Below are 26,562 nucleotides of genomic sequence, written 5' to 3'. Positions count from 1 at the left end.
CGAACCCCGCCCCGAGCCCCGCCCCGGCCCCGAGCCCCGAGCCCCGAGCCCCGGCCCCGCCCCGGCCCCGAGCCCCGAGCCCCGAGCCCCGAGCCCCGAGCCCCGAGCTCTACCGGTTGACCCGAGCCGTCGACCCGCCGACCCGGATCTGAAAAAACGGGTAATTCTTTAAAAAAAATTTACCCGTCCGGCTCGGGTACCTGTCCTGACATTTCTCGGGTCGGTCCGGGTCACAAAATCTAGTTTTTTCGGGTACCCGGTTACCCGAGTACCCGGTTATTTTTTGTTTTTATATATATAATTATATAAATATAATGAATTATTTATATTATGGATTATTATATTTTGTATTTTGAACTTTTAAATTTTATGTTCGGATATTAGAGTATGTAATTCGAAGTTTCGAACATTTAAATTTGTGTATATTTTTTTAAATTAATAATTTTTAAAAATTAAAAAATTAAAAACTGGGTATCGGGTACCCGTAAAATCCGGGTACCTGATTACCGGGTACCCGTAACATCCGGATTGGGACACGGGCCTAGAAATTGTCGACCCGGAAGTTCCGGGTATCCGGAAATCGGGTACCCGAAAATCCGGGTACCCGGATTTGCACACCCCTACTCCAAGTGAACTCAAAATCGACCACTCTTTGGAAAAGATTAAACTCAATTTTCAACTTAACCTCCAAGAATTCATATAAAACAGCTACCTCACCAAGTAAACAATGTAACTTCTCCAAAGAATTGATTTACAGTCGTTTTTGGCAATGACGAGGTAGCTTCCAAGGCAATGATTAAGAAAATAAAAATCAAAGAATCCAAGGGTAGGAAAGCTAAAAAGAACAAGTCTCCCTCGGTAGAAGCAGTGTTCGTTTTGTCTGGAGCAAAATCCCACATTAGGGGGAAAAAGAGAAAAGTAGTGGTATTTAAGTAAGAAGGTCTTTAAAGCAAAAGTAAGGTCGCAGGCCCATCCAGGCTTTTGGATTTTGGGATTGGGCTTGGGCTTGGGTTGCTTGCTCAACTTGTATTGGAACCTTGCCTGTTGATTTGGAGATATCAGCTTCTTGGTTGTCTTTCTTCTTACCATCATTTGTTCCCTCTTCAAAAGTGTCCCCTCCTTCTTTGCTCCTCAAGATTTTTAGGATACTAGTCAAATATCCTTTCTGTTCAGCAAACTCAGATTTCAGGTTCTCCAACCTTTGCTCCTTCTGTTCCCACCATTTTGGCATTTGGTTATCATCTTTAAATCTGTCACTTGATTTTGTAACTCCTTAATGCTTTGTTGAATGGTAGTTAACGCTGCATCATCTGCCATTATTTGAGCTTTCTTTTGCTTTCCCAGTTTTCTTATTGACCAGAATCTAGGCTATGATTACTAATTTGTCACAAATTAGGATGAAGAATTGAGATTTCAGAAAATGATAGAAAGGAATTTAGGAAGAAAATAGTTCATTCATTCATAAAAAAATTATTCCAAATGGAATCAGGTACAATTTTATATAATTACAAGTATCCATGGCTGACATGTACTGGAAATCTAACAAAATAACTAATTTATGCTGACTCATGCAGGTTCATAAACAACTGGTGTCACAACAGATTACAACCCATGGCCCACCATTAACCAGGCCCATGTCTGGCCTCAGTTGACCATAAGTCCTCCTCAACTTTGGCCCCAACGATAAGTTGCTCATTTTTCTTCCCAGCCCTCTAGTGTATCATTTCATCCCCGTTCAAAATCCCTAATTGAATCAATTTCCTCTCAATTTCCCCTTTTTTCAACCCTAATTCATCTTCCATCATGACAATTTTTCGATAAATAGATTTTTTTCTGCCCAAATTCAAGTAAAAAATATTTTACGTAAAATATATATTTATAAAAGTAATTCATAAATAGTTATAGATAAAATGATAAATGATTTATATACAAATTCATTACTATCATATTAAATCCTCAAATATTTTTTATTTAAAGATTATAGAATAATGAAAGAAATTAAAACACACTAAAAATATTAATTATCATTTAAAATAAATATTTTTTTATATTTTTTTAAATTGAATTAACGTTGAATTAATTCGTTACATAAAATTATTTAAAACTTTTTTATAATACGAATAATAAGATATTCTATTCATAAACACGTATAAAATAAAAGATTGCTTTTGGCTATTCAAAAAATTGCTTTTGGTAAAATATTTCCATAATTTTTTCTAAGTTATTTATTTATAATTAGTTTTATGCAATAATTTATTGACAAATAAGCAAACGATTTTAAAAGTAAAGCAAAACAAATGCAAATAAATAAAATCATATTAAAATATTAATATTTATGTATTTATTTATTTATTAAGCATATCATTTTTAACTTTATTTATGAAATTAAATACTCCAATCAAATAATAATCTTTAAATTATATCACACAATTAATTATAAAATATCTTGAATGATTTTTAAATAATTTATAACAAACAATAAACATGTTCATGAATGTAAATAAATTGAATTCATTTATCCAAACCAATCCCATCTAATATGATAAATGAATACAGAATTTTTCAGTTAATTTCACAGAAGATCCCTAAAATATTATTTATATTTTAAATTAGTCTCTAAATTTCAAAACAATTATAATTGATTTTTTTAAAGTATTAGTATATATATGATATCTTCCATCGGTCTAACTATAAATTTAACTATTTGATTCAGTTCAATTTTAATGGCATATATATACACACACTTATCACATGAATAATTCAGATCTATTGTATTAAGTAGGGGTGTTCAAACTGTCGGTTCGGTCATCGAATCGACCAAATACCCATTAACCAAATTAATCAAACTTTTTTCTTTAACCTTTAATTGAACCAAACTTTTTCTTTAACCTTTAATTGAACCAAATTTTTTTTTTTGAAAATCATTAACCAAATCGAATAAAGTTCGGTTAGTTCCGTCGGTAGTCAAATTAACCAAAAAATTTTATAATTTTTTTAGTTAGATTAATTTGAGTTTAATAGAGATATTTATATTTAGGGTAAAATTTATTAAAATCTTGATAACTTAATGGGTCTAGTATGGTTAAAATAGTTAATGGATTTGAGATTAAAATATGTATTTAATATATATATATATATATAATATTAAATATTTAATATTTTTCGTTATTTCGATTAATTAACCGATTTAGAACCGAATTAATCGTTAATCGAATATTGAAAAAATTAATCATTCCCCGATAGAATTAATTTGATGGTCAACCGATCTAATTTGATGGCCGATTGTTTTAATTGAACTAATTCGATTCAATTGATTAATCCAGTTAATTTCTAAAAATAAACATTCCTACTGCTAAGAAAGATAGTACCATTAAAATTTAGGAGGATTATTTATTTATTATAACACATTATATTTCTAGCTATCCATGTAGCAAGTATACATGTGTTTATAATTTGATGTGTGTTTTAAATAATTTAATATCTTATTAGAACCGGCTTTTTAACACTGGATTTGATACAATATTGATGTTACAAGGACTCAATTATAACTATTGAAAGTATATTGACCAATTTAGAATTTAAACAATAGTTTGAGGACGTCAGGTTGAGTTAACCGTATTAGTTTTTTGGTTCAAGAACGAACCCTGAAATAGTTCAAGAATAAATTATTTAAAAATTTCTAAAAAATTCACTTAGAATACGGTTAAAAAAATAAATAAAAAATGTGATCTAAAATCTTATAAAAAATATAATATCTTATGTTGTACATAATTTAAAATATGATATTTTAATAACATTTTCAATTAACAATAAAAAAATATGAAAATTTTAATAACATTTCACTTTACAATAAAAAATGTGATATTTTTCTTAATATTTTAAATTAAATTAAAATACACTTAATTTAAAACATTATATCGTATTTATTTTTAAGTGCATCGTAGAACTCCCAGTTTATTTGTTTTTGAAAAATCCTAATTTATTTATTTAAATGGTTATAAACGAATAAATCTGAATTTGTTCATTGACATTGGCAACCCTCTTTTACGCTTTTTTATCATCTGTGCAATTCACGGGCCTGTCTTCCGCTTCTTCTTCCTCATTTCTCCATTTTTGCTTTTCTTATTAAACTCCATATTATAAAAGGCCTCTCCATTTTCGATTTTATTGTTGAAAATTTCTGTCTTTTCTTTTTTTGCTAATAAAGCTATCCCTTCTTGGCTTTGGGTTTTTTTTTTGAAAATTCTTGAACAATCCTTCTTTTTCTTTTTCTTTTCCCTTGTTGTTTTGGGTATATTATGGGCCATGAAATCTGGGTTTATTTGGAGAGTTTTGTTAGCTGACTAACAATGGCTCAAGGAAGAAGATACCTTCCCAATGAGCAATTAGGTATCTTTTTTCCAGTTTCTCTTTACAAATATGTGTCTTACAATGCCATTTTAATCATTCAAGTTCCTTCTTTACCTTAAAGAAAGCTTCTTTTGAGTGGAACCCAGTTGCCCGAGTTTACTTAGTGAACCACTTGTGTTTTTATGAAATTTGGTTGCTAAAAGGTTGAAAGAATCTTCAATCTATGTTCTTTGTGGTTTACATGCTTTCTCCTTTTCCATTGGTTGTCTTCAGTTCCTTGTACTCATTCATTCCATTTGAATCTCTCCAATGTTTTCTGTATTTGCTTTAGATGGATTACTTTATACGATTCTTTGCAACTTTTAGATGGTATTTAATAATTTATTTGTGGTAGACCATCAGCAGGGCAAGATGCAAATCATCGTTGTCTTTGAATAAGTAATGTTATAAAATGCTCAGCTTTTGATAAATTGTTAATTTGTTCTCTCTATCAGTCCTCCTGTGTGTGAACATCTTCTGTTATGTTCTATAGATGATAGATATAGTTTAGTGCTCTTACTGACTCCAAAGTGAAAGAGCTTTTGCAAGCAGTCAAGCACCATTCTTTAACCTCTATGGAATTATGAGGTAATCAACTTCTAGGAAAAACCTTAAAAATTGGTTAAATTGAGTATTCACATCCCTGAGCCTACATTTTTTCATTGAGCACATTACTTTCTAAAGGCCTCTATCATATCAAACTTGATTTCTGTATATTTCGGTGAAGCTTGTTCTTGTACTTTTTTTAACTTCTTTTGTAATTCGCTATTGTAGATTGAAAGTGTGGATGTTCTTCATTGTTACTATGCACATGGTCAGTTTAATGAGAATTTTCAGCGACGCTGCTACTGGATGCTTGATGGGTGAGTTGTTTTCTGGCTATTTACACCTTCAAAACAGTTCTCAGCGACATCATTTCAATCTCCTTTAGAAATTATATTTGATAATCCTTCTTTCTTACAAATTGCTTAGTCTATTCTTCAATGTTATGTATTTTCATTTTGTTATAATTCTATTTTCAGGGAGTTTGAACATATTGCTTTTGTTCATTACAGAGAAGTAAAAGAGGTATAATCTTACTCTCTCTCTCTCTCTCCCTTATTAGGAATTAAGTTAAGATAAAGACAATGCAAAAAATTCTACGCCCTGTGTCAACAAGAAATGCCCTTTAGGTTGCAAATATCTTGGAGGATCCATGTTTTAACTTGTAGATTCTAATTGTCTTTGGTTTGATTTTTTTTAAAGTATCATATACTCATATTTTTGTTCTATGCAATACAATGTATTCATTTCTGCAGGGGTACAGATCTGGAACCTCTCGTTTACTACCAGACCCAGGATCTCGGAGTGAAAGCCTGCAAACTGGTTCAGCTTCTTCCCTAGCACAGCAAAATTCAGCTGCCGCTACAATCGAGATATCTCCTGCATCGACAAGCAGAGTTGATTGGAAGGGGAAAACATTATCTTCTGAATTTGAGGATGTTGACTCTAGGGATTATCCAAGTGCTGATTCTCCTGACCGAACTGTATATGGTTCCATATCTTGTTCTGCTTCAGTGGAACCTGAAGTTGCTGGTGAGGTTAATTGATTACACACTGGAATCCTCAATATGTCGTTATCACCTTCAAAATAATGATCGAGAGCGTGAAATAGAAAAAAATAACCATGCACCCTAAAACTCATGACTTTAGTAATTTATTTTAGCAATTTTTAATATAGTAGTAAGATCTATGCCGATCATCCTCCATTTTTCAGGTTTCTGGCCTGGCATCCATAACTTGGCCACAAATACCATTAGCATGCCAGATCAAAAGCTCTATATTGAACAGCCTGCAACAGTTGACTTTAAAACTCATAGGGAAGTACAGTTGAGAGTGCATGATATCTCAGATGCTGTAACATGTGGAGACAAGTTAATCAACAATGTAGGCGTCCAAGCAGTTGGAGAATATCCAGGGAAGCTAATCCAGGTCTGTCATAACAAGGACACATGCATTTTGTATTCCGCATAGTTCTTAATAGCACTGAGGCTTAGAAATTAGAGCTATATATAGAATATGCTTTAGATAAGTATGCAATTTGTGCCTTAAGTTGTATAGCATATAATTGTAATTCATTTATCTTTGCATCTTTTAGCAGCTTCAGTTTTAAAGTAAACACAAATGACTAATATAATGCTGTTCTTCTGTTTCCATGAACTTAAGCCATCACTTTATAACCTATGACACCTTAGTGATGTCCTAGAATCACTCCATTTACCTCGTATGTTGTTTCCAGGTATGTTGAAGTTTATCGATTGATAGTTGATCTCCTGCAGGAGCTACAGCAGTATGATTCCAATTTGATAGGTTTGCAGTTTTAGAATCATTCTGGTCCTCAAAAGGTAGTCTCCTATTCCAAGCAAAATGAAAATGAACCCAAAGACATCGGTGCACATAATGATGAACCGGGAGAGCTGAAAAACTTGCTAGCTTTGGAAGATGGATGGATAAAGAAATTGGTGGAGATTATGATGATTCCTTGATAGCTTCTTATTGGAATACACTACACTGAGACTGATGACAAGGAAGTATCCGGTTTATCCCACCATATGCAGCTGGATATCGATTCCTTGGGTCCTTCTCTTTCTCAGGAACAGTTATTTAGCATCATTGATTTCTCACCTGACTGGGTTATTCAGGAGTTGGAACAAAGGTACAGAAATATGATTTGTGTGTAATGTTTTGTTAAAGTGTCATTTGCCTTTCATGAAATCATACTTACCCATGAATGCTTCTTACGTTTTAGGTTTTACTTGTTGGAAATTTTTTACGAAACAAAAAGCTTCCCGACGCTGCCAAATGGGGCTGTATGTTTGGTGAAATTGAAGTTTCTGCGGAGGTTTTGACCAACAATGTTATTCGTTGTCAAGTTCCTTCTCATGCTCCTGGACGTGTTCCATTTTATATCACCTGCAGCAACAGATTGGCTTGCAATGAGATAAACCCACCTGGATTCTCCTTTATTACAGCTGTTAAAAGCACAGCACAAGAGGAAATGCACTTGCAAGTTCGTTTGGCAAAATTGTTGCATGTTGGTCCCAGAAGAAAGCGGGAGGTTTGTGCTGTTGAGGAATGTGATAAATGTTGGTTGAAAAATAACATAAATTCAACAGGAATAGCAAGTGCAAATGATAGTAACAATCTAAAGATGGATTAATTCTGAATTTTCTAATGCAAAAACTTCGTGAGTGGCTGATAAACAAGGTTCATGAAGATGGCAAAGGTCAAGGAGTCATACACTTGGCTGCTTCTCTTGGTTATGAGTGGGCAATGGATCTTATAGTTGCTGCAGGAATAAGTCCTAATTTTAGAGATGCACGAGGTAGAACGGCTCTTCACTGGGCATCATACTTTGGAAGGTCAAGTCTTTGCACAGTTTCGTCATATATCTAATTCTTGTTAAATATCTGTATGTTCAATTTTGATGATTTTGAATTACTTTTAAATTTCAAATTTCAAAATCAATTACACGTAATTGGAATAAAATAATGGTTTTGTATTGATGGTCATTTTCTTTTTCCAGAGAAGAAACAGTCATTGTGCTTATTAAACTAGGCGCATCTCGTGGTGGTGTTGATGATCCCACACCAAGTATACCTGGTGGAAGAACCGCAGCTGACTTAGCATCAGGTAGAGGTCACAAAGGAATAGCTGGATACATAGCTGAAGCTGATTTGATCACCCGTCTTTCTTCATTGACTGTTAACCAAAATGTGGTTGATAATGATGCTGCAACTATGGCAGCACAAGCCGCTGTTGAGACTGCTTCGTAAGTTGCTCCGTCTAATGGGGCATTTGATGAGAATTGTGCATTGAAAGGGTCCCTCGCTGCTGTTAGAAAATCAGCTCAAGCAGCTGCTCTAATTCAAGCTGTGTTTCACGCCCTCTTATCCCATTTTCAATCAACTAAAGGCAATGATGATATGTCTGAAGTATCACTTGAACTAGGTATTCTTGGATCTTGGAATAGGCATCAAAAGATGAGTAATTTTGGAGACTATTTGCACACTGCAGCTTCAAAGATCCAACATAAGTACCGTGGCCGGAAAGGAATGAATGAGTTTTTGAAGTTAAGAAATCGAATTGTGAAAATTCAGGTACTTTACAATTTACATCAATTACTTTTTTCTGTTTGTTTTCATATTAGGCAGGATTATCAAAGTTTCAAGAAAGATTCATATTCTTACTTGCTTCCATTGATGTCTCTTGGACATAAGTTATCAAAGTTGTTTTTTATGTTTTCTCTTTTGATCTCTTGATTTGTAGTATGAATTACCTGTTCATTCTGCTTATCATTAATTTTAGGCTCGTGTGAGGGGACATCAGGTTCGTAAACAGTACAAAAAGCTCCTTTGGTCTGTCTGTATTGTTGAAAAGATAATCCTGCTATGGAGGCGTAAAGGTTCTGGTCTATTAGGATTCCGGATGCGAACTGCCATTGAAAATGCAGCATCAGATACCGACGCAGGTAATGAATACGAATTTCTAAAAGTCGGTCAGCAACAGAAAGTTGATGGAATCGGAAAAGCTCTAGCAAGAGTGAAGTCCATGGCTCGCGACCAAGAAGCACGTGAGCAGTACATGCGGCTAACTACAAAAATTGGAGAGTCAAAGGAAAAATTTTGAGCTTTTATTGTAATAATCTGAAGGGGTTTGAGGTTTGTGGCTCAATTAGTATTGAAAGAGGAAGCAATGATAGCAACAATATCAATAGATAGCCAGATCAAGGCTTTAGCATTAGCACAGGCTGCTGTTGCACTTCATCTTATAAATGAGAATTGTCAATTACTGATACCTTTACTTTTAAAGTAAAGCAAAGTGTATTTGGATTTTTCCATTTTTCAAAAAGAAAAAAACTTTTTTTTTTGCATTTATATTTTACTTACCACCTAGCCAACTCAACAAAGAATTATTACAATGACATAAAGATTTGAGTTTGGTATGAGAAACACAAAGAAGAAAAAGTCCAAGCTACATTTCACGAACCATTGTTCTGCACTGCCAGCATTTGTTGACTGGGGTTTCTGATAAGATTTTCTTGAATGCATTGCACAATTCTAGATGCAGCATTCCACTCCAAAATGCAAATGACAATCCCTCTACTCAGCTCTAGGACTACTTTTCAAGTGCTGTTTCCTTTTGGTTTGCCTTCCAAGCATCAAGGGCAAAATGCACGACAACTTGTCCATGTATTAACCAAAAATTTGCCGTCCAAGTCCTACATCTACGATGCTACCGGCAGCTGGAATTAAGTACATAGATACTTGTCGACTCCATCCGTTAGGTAACCAGTTGAACCCCAACAATTGGTATTGTTCCTGTGCCAGAAGATGAAACTTTGGTGCTTGGTGGACGCGGCATTTCTAATATATATTCTATATAAACCATGAGAATAATGTTTAAGAGCCTGCACAACGTCTTCAGGTACAAAGTAGTATTCGTTTTTGATCTCCCTTGTATATATATAATGTCCCTTAATCATACCATTGAAACCGTTTGATAAGTTCGAATAATCACTACGTTTAGGTAGAGCTTAATTGTTATGTTACATTTTTACTCATTACTTCATTATCTTTCGATACCTTTTAAACGTTTTAATCAAAATTCAGTGAATGAGACATAGGACCAACTATACTCCTACCTCTTAATAATGACTATCTTTAACTTGTATTTTATATTAGATAAAATAAAATTTTAAATCAAGCAATAACATGCGTTTGTAATCCAACGGTTAAGATGCTTTCTAAGCAATAGGCCCAGTTTCGACTCCGGAAAAATCATTTTCATATTTTTTTTTTTTTCAACCAGCAAAAAGTAAAATTTGTAACTTTCTTACAATTCAAAATTTACCGAACAACAACTTTTATTTAACCGCCGTAAGCTTAAGCAGTACGTACATAGTAAAAACTTACATATTTATAGTCTTGGTAATTTTTAGCCACAGCCCACAACCACATACAAAAGCATAAGTTGGTATTATGATATACATGTTTATGGCTTGAACTGGTTTTTAGTACTTACTACTCAGACATTAGTGAAGCGCAGGTATTCCTTCCCCGACGGAAGATTTTTGGTCTCGAAACCATGAGGGAACATTTGTTTCGCTTCCTCGTTGCTTACATTAGGCGAAATCACCACCGGATCACCTTGTTTCCAGTTCGCCGGCGTCGCAACCTTGTACTTGGATGCCTTAAGTAGCGAGTCCACAGCCCTCAACACTTCATCCATGTTACGCCCCGTCGTTGCTGGATACAGAAAGCTCAGCTTGATCTACACATCAACATTAAAATGTTTCCGGTATGGCTTCATTTTGATTTTGAGTCAGTAAAAATATTAATTATACATATGTAAAAAGCAGCAACACTTTCACCTTGTTGTCGGATCCCACAATATGCATAGCTCGAGAAGGGAGCTGGTTCCCATACGAGTCTCTTTCATTCGGGTCCACCATGTTAAGTTGCTTGATGATGTCTCTGCTGGGATCTGCCACGATCGGGTATGTCACCTTGCACCCAGGCTTCCCAAAGAAACAACCATGTCAAAACCATAACCGTGACGATTTTCAAGGTCACCACGATACCGCAAATCGCATCCGCAACAAAAAAACATAATTACTTTTTAGGAGATTAATCAAGCCACAACATCAATAACCGCAATTTAATACTATGGTCGAAACAGATTTTTAAAAGCTTTTTTTAAAAAGGGAACTGAAGAAAAGGTAGTTACAGTATAAGCTTCAACGTCTTTGATCCACTCCTTGTGTGACTGTTCATCGTCGCAAGAGAAACCAAGAAGCTTAACCCCTCGTTTTCGAACTCCGGCAGGTAAGCCGCCATCTTGCCGAGCTCCGTAGTGCACACGGGTGTGAAATCAGCTGCATGCAAAAACAACAACAACATAAAAAAAATTACTGCAAAAAATAGAAGAAAAAAGAAGAAGAAGCATAGGTATATATATACAAGGATGAGAGAAGATGATCGTCCAGCCATTGTTGAAGTAGTCGTGGAGCTTGAATTTTCCGTGGGTGGTTTCGACTTCAAGGTCGGGCACGGTGTCTCCAATTGTGAGGCCAGGCATTTTGTTTTCGTCTGAGATTAATGGCAAAATGAGCACTGGGATTTGCTTTCTTGTTGTTGATGTGAATAGTAGGGAGGATGAGCTTTATAGAAAGTCAAGGTTGGGTGCATGAAGAATACGTGGCGTATGAGTATCCATAGTATTGAATTGCAAATCACTATTCTTCTTCCACGTCTGCTTTCTCTTTTTCTGCATGTAACTTCCTTCTTTTTTGTTTTTATTTTCATTTGTTGATAAGCCCTACGCCATTTTTTTAGGAAATAATAAAAAATAAAGAAATAAGGGTGTTAAATAATTATTTTTTTAAAAATAAATTATACGGATTGTCCCCACGTGTGTTTTCGGTCCGACCGATTTCCACAAAAAGCTCCTCGTCTGCAGGTAGGAGTGAGCCATCGTCACCGATGAGAGTGTCTTTGTATGAAATAGGAGGAGGGCGTGGTTCAGGAGGACAATGGGTAGGCTTGTCAACATCCATTTCACCGGACAAAGATGGTACAGGATCGGGTGGTTCTTCATCCAACCGATAGGTTTTCTTGAGGTTTCTAATATCAGGAGAGAGCACCAGATTTTTTTTTATTTAACTATGTAATAATTTTAACATTAAAGGTCTTTTTTGTTTTAGTAAAAATAATTAAATAATAATTGAATTTTATCCCTAAAAAATCTGAAAATTTTAAAATATTAATTATAATGAATAAAAGTTTTTTGGTATTTGAACAACTCTATATAAACCTTTTTAGCTATTTGACAATTGTTTTTAAAAAAATCTGGTGCTCTCTCCTGATATTAGAAACCTCAAGAAAACCTATCGGTTGGATGAAGAACCAAATGCCAAAATGGTGGGAACAGAAGGAGCAAAGGTTGGAGAACCTGAAATCTGAGTTTGCTGAACAGAAAGGATATTTGACTAGTATCCTAAAAATCTTGAGGAGCAAAGAAGGAGGGGACACTTTTGAAGAGGGAATAAATGATGGTAAGAAGAAAGACAACCAAGAAGCTGATATCTCCAAATCAACAGGCAAGGTTCCTATACAAGTTGAGCAAGCAACCCAAGCCCATTCCCAAAATCCAAAAGCCTGGATGGGCCTGCGGCCTTACTTTTGCTTTAAAGACCTTCTTACTTAAATACCACTATTTTTCTCTTTTTCCCCCTAATGTGGGATTTTGCTCCAGACAAAACGAACTCCTGCTTCTACCGAGGGAGACTTGTTCTTTTTAGCTTTCCTACCCTTGGATTCTTTGATTTTTATTTTCTTAATCATTGCCTTGGAAGCTACCTCGTCATTGTCAAAAACGACTGTAAATCAATTCTTTGGAGAAGTTACATTGTTTACTTGGTGAGGTAGCTGTTTTATATTGAATTCTTGGAGGTTAAGTTGAAAATTGAGTTTAATCTTTTCCAAAGAGTGGTCGATTTTGAGTTCACTTTGGAGTAGGGGTGTGCAAATCTGGGTACCCGGATTTTCGGGTACCCGATTTCTGGATACCCGGAATTTTCGGGTCGATAATTTTTCGGCCCGTGTCCCGATCCGGATGTTACGGGTACCCGGTAATCAGGTACCCGGATTTTGCGGGTACCCGATACCCGGTTTTTAATTTTTTATTTTTAAATTATTAATTTAAAAAAATATATACACAAATTTAAATGTTTGAAACTTCGAATTACATACTATAATATCCGAACATAAAATTTAAAAGTTCAAAATACAAAATATAATAATCCATAATATAAATAATTCATTATATTTTATATAATTATATATATAAAAACAAAAAATAACCGGGTACTCGGGTAACCGGGTACCCGGAAAAACTAGATTTTGTGACCCCGACTCGACCCGAGAAATGTCGGGCCGGGTACCCGAGCCGGCCGGGTAATTTTTTTTTAAAGAATTACCCGGTTTTTTTAGATCCGGGTCGACGGATCTGATCAACCGGTCGGGTAATTTTGCACACCCCTACTTTGGAGCGATTTACCTCTTTTCTCACGGCTCAATTGGTGGTTTCTTTTTATTTTGCTTATTGACGAGTAGATTGGTGTTAGCGCAGTTCCTTTGATTATTTGTTGTGGGTTTTAAATATTCTTTATATTTTGCTAAGGGAATTTACGCTAAACTAGTCATTGCCGTTGTGGTACTTTTGATCTGCAAATTTTAGATCTCTACAGCATTCTATGGTTAGTGGTAGTAGTCAGTAATTTGGATTTGCAAATTTTATAATATAATATCATTTTATTGTTCAGTTGTGCTGCTTGAATTCTGAATTGCAGCTTCCATTGTTGAATGTTACTGTATATCTAAATGTAAGTTACATTTTCTTCTTCTGATTTCTGAGTGGAATGAATAGGCTTGTCCCTAAGTTACATTATCAGGGCATTTGGGTTTGGGTACCTGAAATCTCTATGATTTGTTTTGACTGAGGTGGGAGCCGTGAGCGACTGAGGTGAATGGCAGGGTGAGTGAGGAGAAGGAAGGAGGTTTATTGATTATGCAAAAGAACGAGTTGGTTTATTGATTGTTACTGGGACAGAGTTTGTGACGATTCGGCTTGCCTTCAGAAGCACATGTTCACTGTTATACTCATCGACAAGGAACACTAACCATGTCTGTTAAGAAACTCCCAGAAATTTTCTTGCCTGGTGAAAAAGAGGGCAAGATCTGGATGTGGCATAGATGCTTGCAATGTCCTAGGACCAATGGTTTTCCTCCGGCAACTTCCAGGAGAGTGATGTCTGATGCTGCATGGGGTTTATCATTTGGGAAGTTTTTTGAGCTTAGCTTTTCAAACCATGCAGCTGCGAGCAGGGTTGCAACTTGCAAGCTGTGGCCATTCATTACATAGAGATTTTCTTCGTTTCTATGGGTAATTTTCTTTATCATGTTCGAGTATAAATAGCTTCTTTCAGAATGTGCCATTATATAGTTTTTAAGGCTATTGACCCTTTTAACTATAGTTCGCCACACCGTGTCATTAGACTCCTCGGTCGGATGATATTAATCATAGTATATTTTTCTGTGATCTTAGAGACTTTTTGAATGTTCTAGTTAATTGATTCCTATTTGACATATGATGTATACCATGGTCTGGCTGGTAAAATACCATGAATTGTTAGCTGAAAAGATCTTCGGGCATCACATCTGCACTCTTCTCTCTCTCTCAATGTAGATTTGGGAGAATGGTGGCTTGCTTTCGGTATAGTTGATTGATATAGTTAATTGATGTTCATTCCGTCTGCCTCCCGCCTCCAAAATCTGAGTTTTACCATGAGAGTCAGAAATGGATACAACAAGAAACAGATAAGGTACAACAATAATCGTTTTGGTTTTATGAAGGATCCAATTTCTGTAATCTATTATTATCTTTTTGCAATAAACAGGTGGCTAGCCAGGCAGAGCTTCTGTTTTCTAAAGTACTGAAGTTCCTGAATCAAATTGCTGAACTAGAAGGAATACTAGATAACGAGAAGCCTAAATGTAAGACTTTATGTGCTGTACTTTTTGACATAGTTGAGGTGGATCTTATGTCTAAGCCTAAATGGTTGGAGTTTGTTTGTTTCCCTTTGCTTTAGGAATCATTGCAAAAGGCTTCGGAAAGGTAAGTGAGAAAAGGGCAACCTGTTGTAGACATCCTTGAAATAAACCGGTTGGCAGTTATTTTTCCAATCTTATATATGGGATCAACGCCTGGTTTTTGCAGCCAAACTAGAAAATTACAGCACCTAGAACTGTTTCAACAATTCGATTACAGGACATGAAGAGAAACCGGTCTTCATTGCTTAGACAAAACAGTCAGTGTTTTCAAGAATATCTTCGTATTGCTTCTCCTTGAAAAGCAAAAAAGACCCCCCACAGTTCACAGTGTTTTCAGGAATATCTTCGTATATGATTCCCTTCTAATAATTTTGTTTTTGACGTTTTTGGTTTAATCGTTGCTGGATAAAATCTGGCTTTTCTTTTGGTTTTGAATCAAATGAAACGATGACAAATGGAACGAGAGTTGAAAAAATGATGACAAATGTTCGATTAAGTTTTAATTTTAATTGAGTAATAATATGGAACAAATTAGAAATTGAATGTATATTAATTTATAGAGGAAGTATAAAAAAGAATTTTATCTTTATTTCTTTTATGGCAAAGAGGACTTTTAGTCTTCTCCACATTTGGTTACGTCTTGCTTTCCTAGAGTCATTACTTACCTATGCTTAATGCCTGTTTTAGAATCATTATTACTTTACCGTTTTTAATAAAGAATTCAATATTTATTATAGAATAAAGTCTAATTTTAAATATTATAATTATTTTTAATATAAAGAATGATTCACAGTTTAATATAATACATAATTAGTGATTTTACCTTTGTTTTATTACTGATGCGTGAATGCTACAGGTGAACAATAAAATGGATACTAGATCAAAGGGGGAAACTTAGAAGTCCATCTAGTTCGAAAATGTAGTATTTGAAAATGTAGTTTTTACCTCCGTTCTGTAAGCTCAAAATAACATATGCTTTTTTTAGAATCACCGACCCTGCGTTGAAAGAAGTTGACTTATCCACGAGTCACACATTCAAACACGGAAAAGAGTTTAGTGATGTCATAAATGATATAAAACACCTTAGAGAATACAAAATGTGCTGTCACTTTTTAAATTTTAAAAATGAAAAAAAAAATTATAGTGATTAAATCACCGGCATATTTTAAGTTTTTTTGAAAAAGCATGGTCTTGACAGCCTTTGTCATAGATTATAATTATAATGCCATTAAATCATACCTTTTATCCATGAAAGCAAAGTATTACTAGTATTATTACGACACACAAATTTTCAAATCTGAGTGCATGCGCACCATCCGTCACCTTACAGTTTCTAGGGGTGGGGTTTGGAATCTATTCTCTGAAGCTAAATTAACTTTACCCAAAAAGAATGCATGTTGGCTGCACAGAAATACCTTCATAATCCCCCCATGGCCACGCCAGTTGTTTTAAAAATTGAGGGAGACTTTCAGTGGCCCAATATTCCTCAACAGCTAGCTTGCTTTAATTTGCTGCAGAGGTGGGTGAGGCAATAAGTGCGCATTTGTGAAAAGAAGAGAGGAAAAGTAATAAATAAACAAAAGAGTATAGACTAAACGAGAGATATTGGAAGTGGCAAGCATCCCAACCAAGGACGAACTCCCCATATCTTAGTGCTCCAATGCCCACAGTCAGACCCTAATCCAAAGGATTATTAAAATCTACTGCCAGTATTAAAGATCAATTTACGTTTTAGATTACTAATCATTCTTCCCCTCTACTTCTCTAGGACTGATCTTTAGGCTTCTTTATTCAACTCTAGAATAAATATTGCCTAGAGAGATTTCCTAATGGTGCAGGAAGCAGGGCCTTCACCTCCCTGAGGCCATAAGCTTAATAGTAAGCAAACTCTACCATTATGATGCATGTAAAATATACATCAGCATGGCTAGATTTAAGTATTTTTCGTAACAAATTTAAGGTTAAGGATCTATATTGTGGCGTTCTGAAGCTTCTCCTTCTTAAAGCCTTGATTTTGTCAACAGGTTTAATCGACCACTGTGGAGATAGGGAAAAGACTGGGTCCCCGGCCTTATTATTGCCTTAATTTGGATTCATTTTTTGCCATATTTTTACCACTTGTTTAGTAAAAATTAATCCGGATGTTGATTGGTTTTGAAATAGTTAGTTGCTAATGTTATGGATTTGACAGCATTGCTACCAAAATACAAATGAAGGATAGTGTCTTTTCTTTTGCTAATTTCATTTCTTTTCCAATGAAAAGAGGAGAGGAAGTATCGACTATTTGGGGCAGTTTTCTCTGAAAGTGATCATAAAAACATGAAAAATTGTTAATTGCAAAACAAATGATGCAATTGATTTAAAATTAACAACTCGTACTGATAACTTGAGCATTTTTAGGTTCAGTTCTTGGCTAGAAAATATAGTTGATGCAATGTGATGGATTATAAATTTGACAATGTTGCAGAATCGCAGTCCTAATGTCCCCAGTGGGCATTGCCAAAATCCATGCACGGGCACCAATACGCATTAAGTTGCTCATCATATCACCCAATTACCAACTTAGTAACCATTAAACCAATTGTGCGAGACAGAAGAAAAGAAATTAAACAACTTCTTTTCCCACTCAAATGCATGTATTTACCACCGGATTCTAAACTTACACAACATAAAAATATAATTACAAGTTACGCAACTTTGTTTTAAAAAAATCTCATCATAAAACATTGAATTGGTATTATTAGATAAGCATTTCTCTACCTATATTGCTGCCTTGGACCGCTACCATTATCTTTACATTTAATTATGTGCCAATAATATTAAGAAAAGAAAAGATTTTTTTATTCGGAAAAAAAGGTTTTGGGAAAAGATTAAATTGTTTCCCCTGTCATCATGATTTATTTGACAAGATCATTGCAATTGCCCCACTAAAATGTACAAATGTTCTTTACTTTTTTATAGTGATTGCAGGACCAGAATGTGGTGTTACTCCTTGTTCCTTTCTGTTTCAATACAATTATGTTAAACTCAAATACATTAAATAGCCCATATAGAAAATATAAACATAATTTGAATTAACAAAATCTTTCGGTGGAAAAAATAGTAAGAGAGAAAACACAGTAAAATAAATGACCCTTTTTATGTTAACATGATATTCTTTGTCGTGTAAAAGATAATTCCTAGATTTCTTTTTTAATTTTGAAAAAAATCAATATATTTGAATATTTTTTAAAATATATACATGGATAAAAGGGACTAATTATTTTTATTGTATCTAACTTTTTCTTTTATTTTTAGGAGATCCATCACAATATTAATAATCAAAATCAATTTTATTTTAGTTTGATTTAATTTTATAAATGGAGTGACCTACATGGGATTGATATTTTTTACCCAGTGGGTTTATATGTCATGATCTAATACTTATTCTGCAAATTATGTTTTGCAAAACAAAATATAAAAACACGCTAAATTTGTTTATTGAAATTTCTTCTTTATTATTGTCTTGGCAAAATAAATGTAGATCTAAATCGTGTTACATTTTCTCTTTATTTTGTTTTCTTGAGGATGACAGTGACGAGAACAATACAGGGGAAATTACAATCCTTTGCGTAACTACAGCCAAGAGGGAGAAAGAAAATAAGAACAACTCGTCAATAATGTATGTAATGGTATAAATTAATCTTTCCGTTAGTTTCATAGCTCAAACTCAAAGCAAAGAATATAATAGAAGAAAAAATCATTTCTAACTGGCCCACTTCTTTCCAACTCATACCTAAACTCTCAGTCCTCACTTTCCTTTACCATCTTTTTATTTCTTTTTTCCTTAAACCTTTCAAATAAAAAACATATCGGTTTTGGCCGCGATCTGCGCTCGTCATGGGTAAAACTCGTATAGTACAAGACCAGCTCTGATTGTGAATTGTGAGGTCTATTTTAACACACTCATGCTCGAATTTTCTTTTGTGTCAGAATCTCGGAGCTAAAGAGAAAAATTCCGAGAATCTTACTTAGGATCTCTTGCAATTTACACATAGGAAGAGTTTGAGAGTTTTGTTTTGTACTTGAAAAATGGAGTAGCAGTAGAGGTGGAAGTCCTCGGAGAGTCGGAGGGGTGTTTTTTTCCTCCCTGTTTTCTCTCTTTTCTTCTTTTGGAAGTCAAAATCGGGAATAAACACTGATGTGTGGTGATCACAACAAGACAACACCAATGTTCACAAACACATTCCTTCCTATCTAGACAAACAACAACTGCTCAAAAACATTCCATAACTATGGCTTCTTCTGTTGCCCACAACAATTTCTCAATGATTCCTCTTTTTGTTGGTTTGCTTGTCATTGCTTCTTCTCTTGGCCCTGTCCTTTCCTCACCATTAATGTCTGATTCCAGTCACAAGCAAATGAAAAACCATACTTTTAAACCTGCTAAGGAGATTCAGAAGCTAAGGAGAATAAATGCTTATCTCAAGAGGGTCAATAAGCCTGCTGTGAAGACAATTCAGGCAATTTTTTCCCCGTCATATCTTTCTTTGGAATATCTTCTACTCCTTTTCCATGGGTGTCTAAGAATAGTGCTTCCTTTGTAGCTTCATATTCACAAGGTCTTTTTTTTTCCTGCAGAGTCCAGATGGTGATATCATAGATTGCGTTCTCTCTCATCTTCAACCTGCTTTTGATCACCCTGAGCTTAGAGGGCAGCAACCATTGGTAAATTTATGCTCTACCTAAAACTTTGCAAGTTTGGACTTTGGAGCATCGCACCCTTCTTAGTGAAGCAAATTAATTGAACATCATTTTGACAGGATCCACCGGCGAGGCCAAAACGTCATAATTCTACTGAAGCAAACTCTGAAAACTTGCAGCTATGGACTGCCTCCGGTGAATCTTGCCCCAAAGGAACTGTTCCAATCAGAAGAACTACAGGGAAAGACATTTTGAGAGCAAGTTCTTTTAGAAGACATGGAAGAATAAGAAGACATGTTAGAAGAGACTCAACGGGCAGCGGCCATGAGGTTAGTACCTTGATCCTTAAACCACGTTCTGCATCAGAAAAAGCAAAACCTATCCAACGTCTAACTTGCATTCATCAATCCACGAAGAATAAAACCAGTTTGGGATTCTGGCAATTTGTACTCTTGGCGAAAACGACTTGATCATTACAAAACATACTTTGTTACATGCTGACCAAAAGTTCATTGATTCATTTTCTTATTATTTAGTAATCCAGGATTGGGATGCGTAGATTTATAGAAAAAAATCTGTGTTAGATTCCATTTTTTATTCCTGGAACCTCTCCAGCAAAAGGAATAAAAGGCAGACAGTGAAGAGACATTAGACTCTACAGTTTATTTTCAATTATACAGCACTGCTCTTTTCATGTAATTGAAATTTACATCTCATAATAGCCAATCACTTATAATTTGATGCCGATTATAACTTGGTTCTCATCAAGGCGATATATATGAATATATGAAATCATGCAAAATTTTTGACAATTTTGTTTCTTACTGCAGCATGCTGTTGTGTTTGTGAACGGAGATCAGTATTATGGTGCAAAGGCAAGCTTAAACGTGTGGGCTCCTCAAGTGACTAATGAATACGAGTTTAGCTTGTCACAGATATGGATAATCTCTGGTTCTTTCGGCAATGATCTTAATACCATTGAAGCTGGTTGGCAGGTATGTCCCTGAATTTTTAGTACATATTAAGAATCCCTGCATTGATAAATCCTTATCTTCATTTGCATCCTGAACAGAACCTTCTGTCATATATTTAGCAATCAAATAGTATACTAGAAACATCAAAATGGTGTGTGAAAACACGAGTTTTCTGCAAAATCATTTTCGAAGTTGTATTCAATTATCAACGTGTAAAATTATTTTGTATAATACTTTTCATAGATACTGTATGGTTTTGGTTCTAATGCACAACTGCATTCATCTTACTTCAGGTTAGTCCTGAACTATATGGAGACAATTACCCTAGGTTCTTCACATACTGGACGGTGAGTAAAATCTCGAAATGTCTCCTTTCCTAGTAGGAAACTTTCCTTTTTACCTTAAAAAACGAACCGACTAATTGACTTTGAATATACAGACTGATGCATACCAAGCCACTGGGTGCTACAACTTGCTTTGCTCTGGGTTTGTCCAAACCAACAATAAGATTGCTATTGGAGCAGCCATCTCTCCAATGTCCTCCTACAATGCCAGGCAGTTTGACATCGATATAATGGTTTGGAAGGTGAGTGCTTGCACAATTCTCCAAAGTAGAGCGACACCAAGTTATGAACGGAGTAAATTAACAATATGGTGTCATTTTCAAAAAATGATAAAAAAAGCAAGTTTTATTTATTATTTTTATATTTTAAGCAATAGGACTGATTCTGACTATTTTTTAGCTCAAGACGAAATTAAAAAATGGCCCCTAATTCAATTTTTTTTTAATAAATATGTCATATAAAATTTCTATTAGAACATTTTATTAAATTAAACATTTATTAATCTATTATAATATCAAAAATATATTTAAACATATAAAAATTGATAAAAATTTGTCTTCAAGTATTTCCTGATGCAAAATAATTGATGATAGTGTCAACATAAATGCTTTCTATCATGTTTTTCTTAATATATAACATAACATTTGAAAATAAAAGAATGATCTTATCCATAATTTAAAAAATATATAAAAATCAATTGTCAAACACAACCCCCACCCCCCCCCCCCAGTTTTTTATAACATCAATATTTTTAAACATAAGAGGAAAATTGGGTGATGCCGTTGAAAGTAAAAAAAAAATAGAAGAATAAGAAGAAAAAATCTTTGATTTTTTTGGGTACTTCATGTTACATCTCACATTCCAGAGATAACAACATTCTAAGCAGACAAGAAAAATTTTAAGAAAAGATTCAATCAGGCGGTGACAAATAAAACATAAAAGAAGGGCAACATCGTCCAACACTGAAAGTGTGTGTTTTTGTAGGATCCAAAACATGGACATTGGTGGTTAGAATTTGGATCAAGATTGCTAGTTGGATACTGGCCTGCGTTTCTGTTCAGTCACTTAAGAAGCCATGCCAACATTATACAATTTGGAGGAGAAATAGTGAACACTAGATCGTCCGGATTCCACACATCAACACAAATGGATAGTGGCCATTTTGCTGAAGAAGGCTTTGGAAAGGTAGCTTATTTCCGAAACTTGCAGACTGTTGATTGGGATAATAATTTGCTGCCTCTAACAAACCCGCGCCTGTTGGCCGATCATTCAAACTGTTATGACATCAGACAAGGAAGAAATAGTGTTTGGGGAACGTACTTTTACTATGGTGGCCCTGGAAGGAATGTAAGGTGTCCATGAGTAAAAGTGGAACGCATAGGATAAAAGAATTGAAGTTCATTTTTCTTTTTCTTTTTTTAACCCAACTCAAATTTTCTTTTTGGGTATTTGTTTTTCATATTGGGCCTCAACATTGTTTGGGATATTTTTATTCTTCTTTCTATCCATGTAAAATTTGTCCTCCTCTAACCTGATGCTTTGATTTTTTCCTGATATATGTAAATTTTGGGAAAATATAAATTGTTGATAACACCTTCTGTTCTTTCCTACTTCCTTATCAATCTTAATTTAGAAAATCAATTAATTAAAAAGATTAAATTAATTCTTTATAATAAAGAAAGATTCAAATTACTTATCTACTAAAAATAATTTAATTTAACTTATATTAAGGGTGACAGCATAATCAATTGACAAAGTTCTGGTCTACCTGTGTGTTAAGAGATTATCATGGGCAGTGGTTTGTGGGATTCACGAATGTTATCGGACTTTGTTCGGTCCTTGACGCCGAGCTACGGAGACTGTATAAGGGATTATTATTGGTTTGGAATCATATTTAAAAGAAGTATAGATACCTTACAACTTTCTTATTTTTCATATTTTTTTAAATTTAAAAGTATCGATATTTGTAGAAAACGTTTAATACTTTCAAAATTTACGTGTTAATATTTTTATTATAAAAAATTTGAAAGTATGAATACTTTATAAACACTTTTGAATTCAAATATATATATACATGAAAATTGAGAAGATTGTAAAGTATCAATTTTTTTTCAAAAGTATCGATACTTTCAAATTTTAAAAAAAACTTTAGAATTTAAAAATATAGATATTTGTGGAAAAGTATATCATTCTTTATTTTTAAAATTTTTAAAAATATCGATACTTATAAAAAAATATTTTTACTTTTAAATATTTTAAGCTCGGGAAGAAGCCTGTTCCCGATAAAGCAGAATAAACAGAATGTGCCTTTATCAATGTAGTGGATTGGAGACAGCCATATATCAAGTATCTAATATAATCTTACCGGATGATAGATACGAAGCGAATAAGCTAAAGAAGATGGCCAAAAGGTATATCGCCCGACTCTATTAGGAAAGCAGTCGAACTCAGGACTTGATAGATTAGTAATATATATAACTCTGTCTCCTCGCCGGTTAAGCTTCTCCGCTCCGTCACCTTTCGTTAAAACGACTTCTTCCGCATCAACTGGTGATTCTTTTCACCCCTCAATGAAGAATGGGGAGTATGGCTGAGATTCCAAATCTTAAGACATTGAAAGAGTGTAGGAGACATATTCTATATCTTAATAGCCCCGTGCTTTATTAGCGCAGTGTTAGAGAAGGGTGGACCGAACAATATGACAGGGCAAGAGCTCCGCTTAGCTTAGTTAGGAAGGCAATATTTCGCGTGTTAAGGCGCGCGTAATCATCAAAGCCCATAGCGCGATAGGAAATAATCTTGGTCAGAGCGGAAAATTAAAACAACCAAAATGAAGAAGACAAAACGAGAGGATAGCTAGATATGGAGGAAAAATTAAAGGAAAATAAAGGTGCATTGCAAATCAGTACATAGAAACTAAAGCACCTCTTTCTGAAATAAAAAACTGGAAAAAGGATACCTGTGGGAGATCTCCTTGCTCCGAAAAGGTACCTTTGCCTGACAATAACAAGTCTGTCTGACTATTTTTTTGGTGTCAATAAAGGGAATCTAGGAGTCATGCTTCCTGCAGATGATGTTGTCATTCCTTGATCAGATTTCCGACCAAAGTGAGTTTTACGGGAAATTGATGGCAAAACCTTAGGGTACGTTTGGTTCACGTAATATAAAATTATTAGTGGGAATAAAAGATTATTAGGGAATAAGATTACTGAGAATGTTGTATTTTGTGTTTAGTTGATTTAGCAGTAATATAAAATTACCGTGTTTGATTAAGAGAATAAAAGATTATTGAAATCTATACTTGACCAAATTGTCATTATTATATATTTATTTTTTTAACAAGTTAGAAAATATTTATATATTTTCTTTTAAAAAAAATTCATAAAATTTATATAGTTTAAGGATAAATTTGTAATTTAACTTTCGTAGAATTTTTATTATTTAATGACAGAATAAGAATATTGTTTTTAAAAAAAATAAGGACATTTTAGTCCAAAACGTCGGTAATCCAACAATACCTAAGGAAAGGGAGGTAATGACATTTCCAGTAATATACCCCAAAAAATCAACTATTAGTAATGTAAGATTACCGAGAATAACATTCTCGGTCAACAAAATGAGAGAATGTGGATTCTCTCACATTCCCCCAACCATAAGAATTGAATTGTCCACTTCCGGAAAACAATCAAGCATGTCTTCTGAACCTCTCCTGGACCAGTCACTTAGTTTAGGAGATGGAACATCAGATTCCTCAGTCACACTCGAATTTGATATTTTAGCAACATCTGGGCTCCCTGAATGTTGCATAGCATTATTAGCAAATAAGTCTGTCATCTTTTCAAGCATTTCCGCAATTCTTACAAGACGTTCATCAACACTTAAGCCCTTCTGATCGCAACGATCAGCAACAGCACATATTCTTGAGTGATCTTCCACTTTTGAGGTGGGAACCTCCTCCTCACAAATATTATAGAATTTTCTACAGAACCAGTCGGTTGGTCTACCCAATAACCCCAAGAAACTTATCACTCTATTTTGATTTGATCGTGTCATTATATTCCATAAAACTTATCACTCTATTTTGGTGCATAAACTTTGTCATGGGCTCATTATGATTAAACAATTAATATCTTATTAGAATAAAGTTTAGGATGCCCTGCCAACTTAAGCCCGAATTATTTTCTATTTTCTTTGTCTTGAAGGGATCACTTCATTAAAGTAATTGACTATCCAATCAAGAACTGGGATGTTTTTAGTGCTTTCGGAATGGTCAGTACAAGCTGATTCACTGATCAAGAATATCTTGCATTGATGTTGTTAGATATGGTTACAGGGGAAGCTTATGATGTTTAGTTTTCATTGTTTATGTGGTTGTAGGGGCTATAGGTGTCAAATAAATTAATAGAATATTGTCAACTAAGTATTCCCATCCATTTTTAACTTTCTGGTCTGTCATGTATAAATGGGTCGCTGCATTTATTCTGAAAATTATCTTTGAATTTGTGCAGGATCAGGAAGCATTATCTGCTTTCAAAGATGGTACAAACAGTTTTCTTTTTTCATTCATTTTTTTCTTATGTAAATGCTTTATATAGGCCTTAATTGAGTCGCTCATTAGAGAGAATGTTATCTTTGATGAACTGAGATTACCATTAGTCTTAGAGATGGCTTTTCCTGCATCTAAAAGATGATTATGCTTCTTGTAGGAATCCCCTTAAAGGTGTTAAAACTTATTACTATTTGTATGATGTGGTTTCTGCTGTAGTTATCCTCGTTCATCATGATTGTCACTTGATGCTTATAATGCAGCATGTTTAATAACTCGTCAATATCTTGGTTAGATGGCATGGCATCCATGTTGATATTTTTAAGTTGCTTTTAGACTTTCAGACATTTGTTCATAAGAAACTTGTGGATAAATGGAAAGAGTCCATACCGCCAACCATTAAGATCATTAATTTTGTGTGTGAATTATGTTACATCAGTCGTGGGACGAAATCCATTTATGTTACCTTGCTATTGTTTTGAAATTACAGGGCAGGTTGTTGGCATTCATTCCACAAGTGAGCTGGACACTAAGTTGAATGCTGCTACAAGAACATCTCGTCTGGTGATATTGTACTTCACAGCAACATGGGGCGGGACTTAGCGGGTCGTTGGAACATTAGCAGTGTACCAACCATTTTCTTTATAAGAAATGGGAAGGAAGTTGATAAGGTAGTAGGGGCTGATAAAAGTACACTTGAAAGGAAGATCGCCCAGTATGCAAGCTGAATGAAAGGAAGGTAGACTCCGGCCATTTGAAATGGCCTTTTTCTTATATGTTGGAACACATCAATAATGCCAAGACTTGGCAATACCTGTACCATATTTAAGTGAGCTCGGCATTTCCTTGGAACTTTTTCTTTGCTATAAAAACATAATGATTTATTTTTGGGGGGCTATTTCAGAGTTGCAGGATTTTTTAGCAAATAATGTACACATAATATGCATATGAAGATAAGTTCCCATTAAACAAAC

At 34.5% G+C, this 26,562-nt stretch overlaps 2 protein-coding genes and 2 pseudogenes across 2 annotated transcripts; 3 read left to right on the top strand and 1 right to left on the bottom strand.

Annotated features, from left to right (window-relative positions):
* Positions 1–4,962: 4,962 nt before the first annotated feature.
* LOC120209575 lies at positions 4,963–9,271 on the top strand (annotated as a pseudogene).
* Positions 9,272–10,412: 1,141 nt separating this feature from the next.
* LOC120209565 (1-Cys peroxiredoxin-like) lies at positions 10,413–11,508 on the bottom strand. Its single transcript, XM_039208544.1, is given in 5 exon segments — positions 10,413–10,701; positions 10,802–10,948; positions 11,158–11,243; positions 11,246–11,305; positions 11,391–11,508. Coding segments are annotated over 5 exon segments (657 nt in total). The 3' UTR covers positions 10,413–10,455.
* Positions 11,509–11,912: 404 nt separating this feature from the next.
* On the top strand, positions 11,913–26,398 carry LOC120209574 (annotated as a pseudogene).
* Positions 19,181–22,477, top strand: LOC120209573. Its single transcript, XM_039208548.1, has 7 exons — positions 19,181–19,543; positions 19,662–19,748; positions 19,844–20,053; positions 20,555–20,719; positions 20,992–21,045; positions 21,138–21,284; positions 22,027–22,477. Exons 1-7 carry the CDS (start codon positions 19,316–19,318, stop codon positions 22,402–22,404), a joined length of 1,269 nt encoding a protein of 422 aa, XP_039064479.1. The 5' UTR covers positions 19,181–19,315; the 3' UTR covers positions 22,405–22,477.
* Positions 26,399–26,562: the final 164 nt, after the last annotated feature.

This window comes from Hibiscus syriacus, unplaced genomic scaffold (genome assembly GCF_006381635.1).
Source record: "Hibiscus syriacus cultivar Baekdansim isolate YM2019G1 unplaced genomic scaffold, ASM638163v2 tig00019229_pilon, whole genome shotgun sequence".
Taxonomy (NCBI): domain Eukaryota; kingdom Viridiplantae; phylum Streptophyta; class Magnoliopsida; order Malvales; family Malvaceae; genus Hibiscus; species Hibiscus syriacus.
The sequence above is the reverse complement of the archived record's forward strand: the minus strand, read 5'-3'. Positions and strand labels throughout refer to the sequence as shown.

Coding starts and splice junctions, on each gene's coding strand:
- LOC120209573 (XM_039208548.1), top strand. CDS start 19,316: ATGGCTTCTTCTGTTGCCCACAACAATTTCTCAATGATTCCTCTTTTT. Junction 20,720..20,991: donor CCATTGAAGCTGGTTGGCAG/GTATGTCCCTGA, acceptor ATCTTACTTCAG/GTTAGTCCTGAACTATATGG. Junction 21,046..21,137: donor GGTTCTTCACATACTGGACG/GTGAGTAAAATC, acceptor TTGAATATACAG/ACTGATGCATACCAAGCCAC.